The 1,799-nt window shown below is 30.2% G+C and overlaps 1 protein-coding gene across 1 annotated transcript; it reads left to right on the forward strand.

Annotated features, from left to right (window-relative positions):
* Positions 1 to 57: 57 nt before the first annotated feature.
* Positions 58 to 1,758, forward strand: LOC109592173 (E3 ubiquitin-protein ligase rnf213-alpha-like; the record flags this gene model as incomplete). Its single annotated transcript, XM_020007704.1, has 6 exons — positions 58 to 135; positions 185 to 291; positions 334 to 472; positions 522 to 723; positions 1,212 to 1,431; positions 1,486 to 1,758. Coding segments are annotated over 6 exons (1,019 nt in total), but the record flags the coding sequence as incomplete, so codon positions are not given.
* Between the last annotated feature and the right edge of the window lie 41 nt (positions 1,759 to 1,799).

Raw genomic sequence — 1,799 nt, forward strand, 5'->3', positions numbered from 1 at the left:
CAAAAAATAGGTGAGACTATCAAAGAAGTCAGAATACTTTGAGTGTTTTTGTAACAGAGCTTATACCACAAAATAGGCACTTAAGTGCAATTGACTTTTATCCTGGATTTCCTAATTTGTATGTCACATCAAGTGGTTAGCTAATTATGTGTGTATGATTTTGAATTTTCATAAACTTGTATAGCTGAAATCCTACAAACAGTGCTTATGATTTATTCCAAAGACAAAGAAATGCCTCTTCCAACTCAAGAAGAAGTATTAATTTGTAATGAAAAGACAACTGCTGAAGAGGTACTTTAACATTTTTATTTTATAGTATAACCATTTTTATAGGTAATTTTGTTATGGCGCAGGGCTATTTTTGATCCTGGACATAAAAGAATTTTTTGCTTAGTTCATGGTGAAAAACTATCGTATTCTACATGCGAAGAATCATTGAGAGAACTCAACAGATTGAAGCAGGGGAAAAAAGGTGTTACCGTATATTATAGTATTTGTAATTAGTTTTTATGAGTTTGTAGGCTATCGTCTTGTATTGTTATGTAGTAATAATGAAGATTCTCTTCATTTTATTACTGCATTACATTCTTATAAAAGGAGTAATCCTGATATATCAGGACCTATTCTAAAAGAATATCTACTACATCACCTTATTAAGCCAAAGCATACAAGTATTGGCACAATTTCTTCTGCTATACAAGCATCTTCTGTAGATCCACATTGGTAAGCTTTTTTTATAATTATTGACTGCATGGCATCAATTTACTGCTGGTTACTTGATATGTGTAAATGTACATGAACAACAATCTGTTGATTGTAACTATTATTAACTCACATAACACGCACACACATGTACACACACCAATCAATAGACCAATAGACATTTACTATTATGATTATTATAATGATTAATTGTTATATAATTATTGTACTGGTCTTTACAAGTTCTGTTTGTTGTTTTGGGTTTTCAATGACAATTAAGAGAGTCTCTTGGCAGATAAATTTTAGTCTACCTGTATTATAAGCATCTTTTGTTACCATGAATCTTCGAAATTTTATTGTTATTTTTACACAGTAATCAATCAGTAAATAACTAATTGACTGATTTTAAATAATCCTTCAAGATTTTTTTATGTATTGCATTTATCAATTTAAGTAACTGGAAGCTTATGTAGTTACAACTGATTTTCATGACTTATGCTTTACTTTAGTTCCTATGTCCGTATTGTTCAATCTAAAAATCCTGGGAATGGAAAGTCATTATATATTCAGCGTTTAGGAGAAAGGCTGATGAACTCATTAAATATTGAAATACCAATAATAAGAATCCCTATTCATGGACCTGATGTTCCTTACAATAATATTTTAAATAAACTTAGTGATCTGACACAAGATGATACGAAAATTATTCACTTTGATATTGCATCCACAGTAAGTTTATTGCCATTTGTGCTATATAAATCTACTCTTGTAATATTTTTTTAGATGCTGAAAAAAGTGGAAAGTTTTTTGTTTTATGTTCTTGTTTTGGGCTATTTGAAAGATCTTAGAGGAAATACGTGGAGAAGGCAAATTTCACAAATGTATACTATTGAAGTTACTCTATCTGACCGCCAAAATCATGAAGCTACTTACAATTTGTTGCGTTTATTTCCAAAAGCATTGTGTTTATCACCAAGTAACTGTCGCTATATTAACAAGTCCAATGCATGTGAGTCGACATGTAGATCTACTAGAAGCTTTTATTTGTGGATTATTGTAATATTGTCACCATTATGACACCATTATAATGTAGATGA

This window comes from Amphimedon queenslandica, unplaced genomic scaffold, assembly GCF_000090795.2.
Source record: "Amphimedon queenslandica unplaced genomic scaffold, v1.1 AMPQUscaffold_6074_Cont21964, whole genome shotgun sequence".
NCBI lineage: Eukaryota > Metazoa > Porifera > Demospongiae > Haplosclerida > Niphatidae > Amphimedon > Amphimedon queenslandica.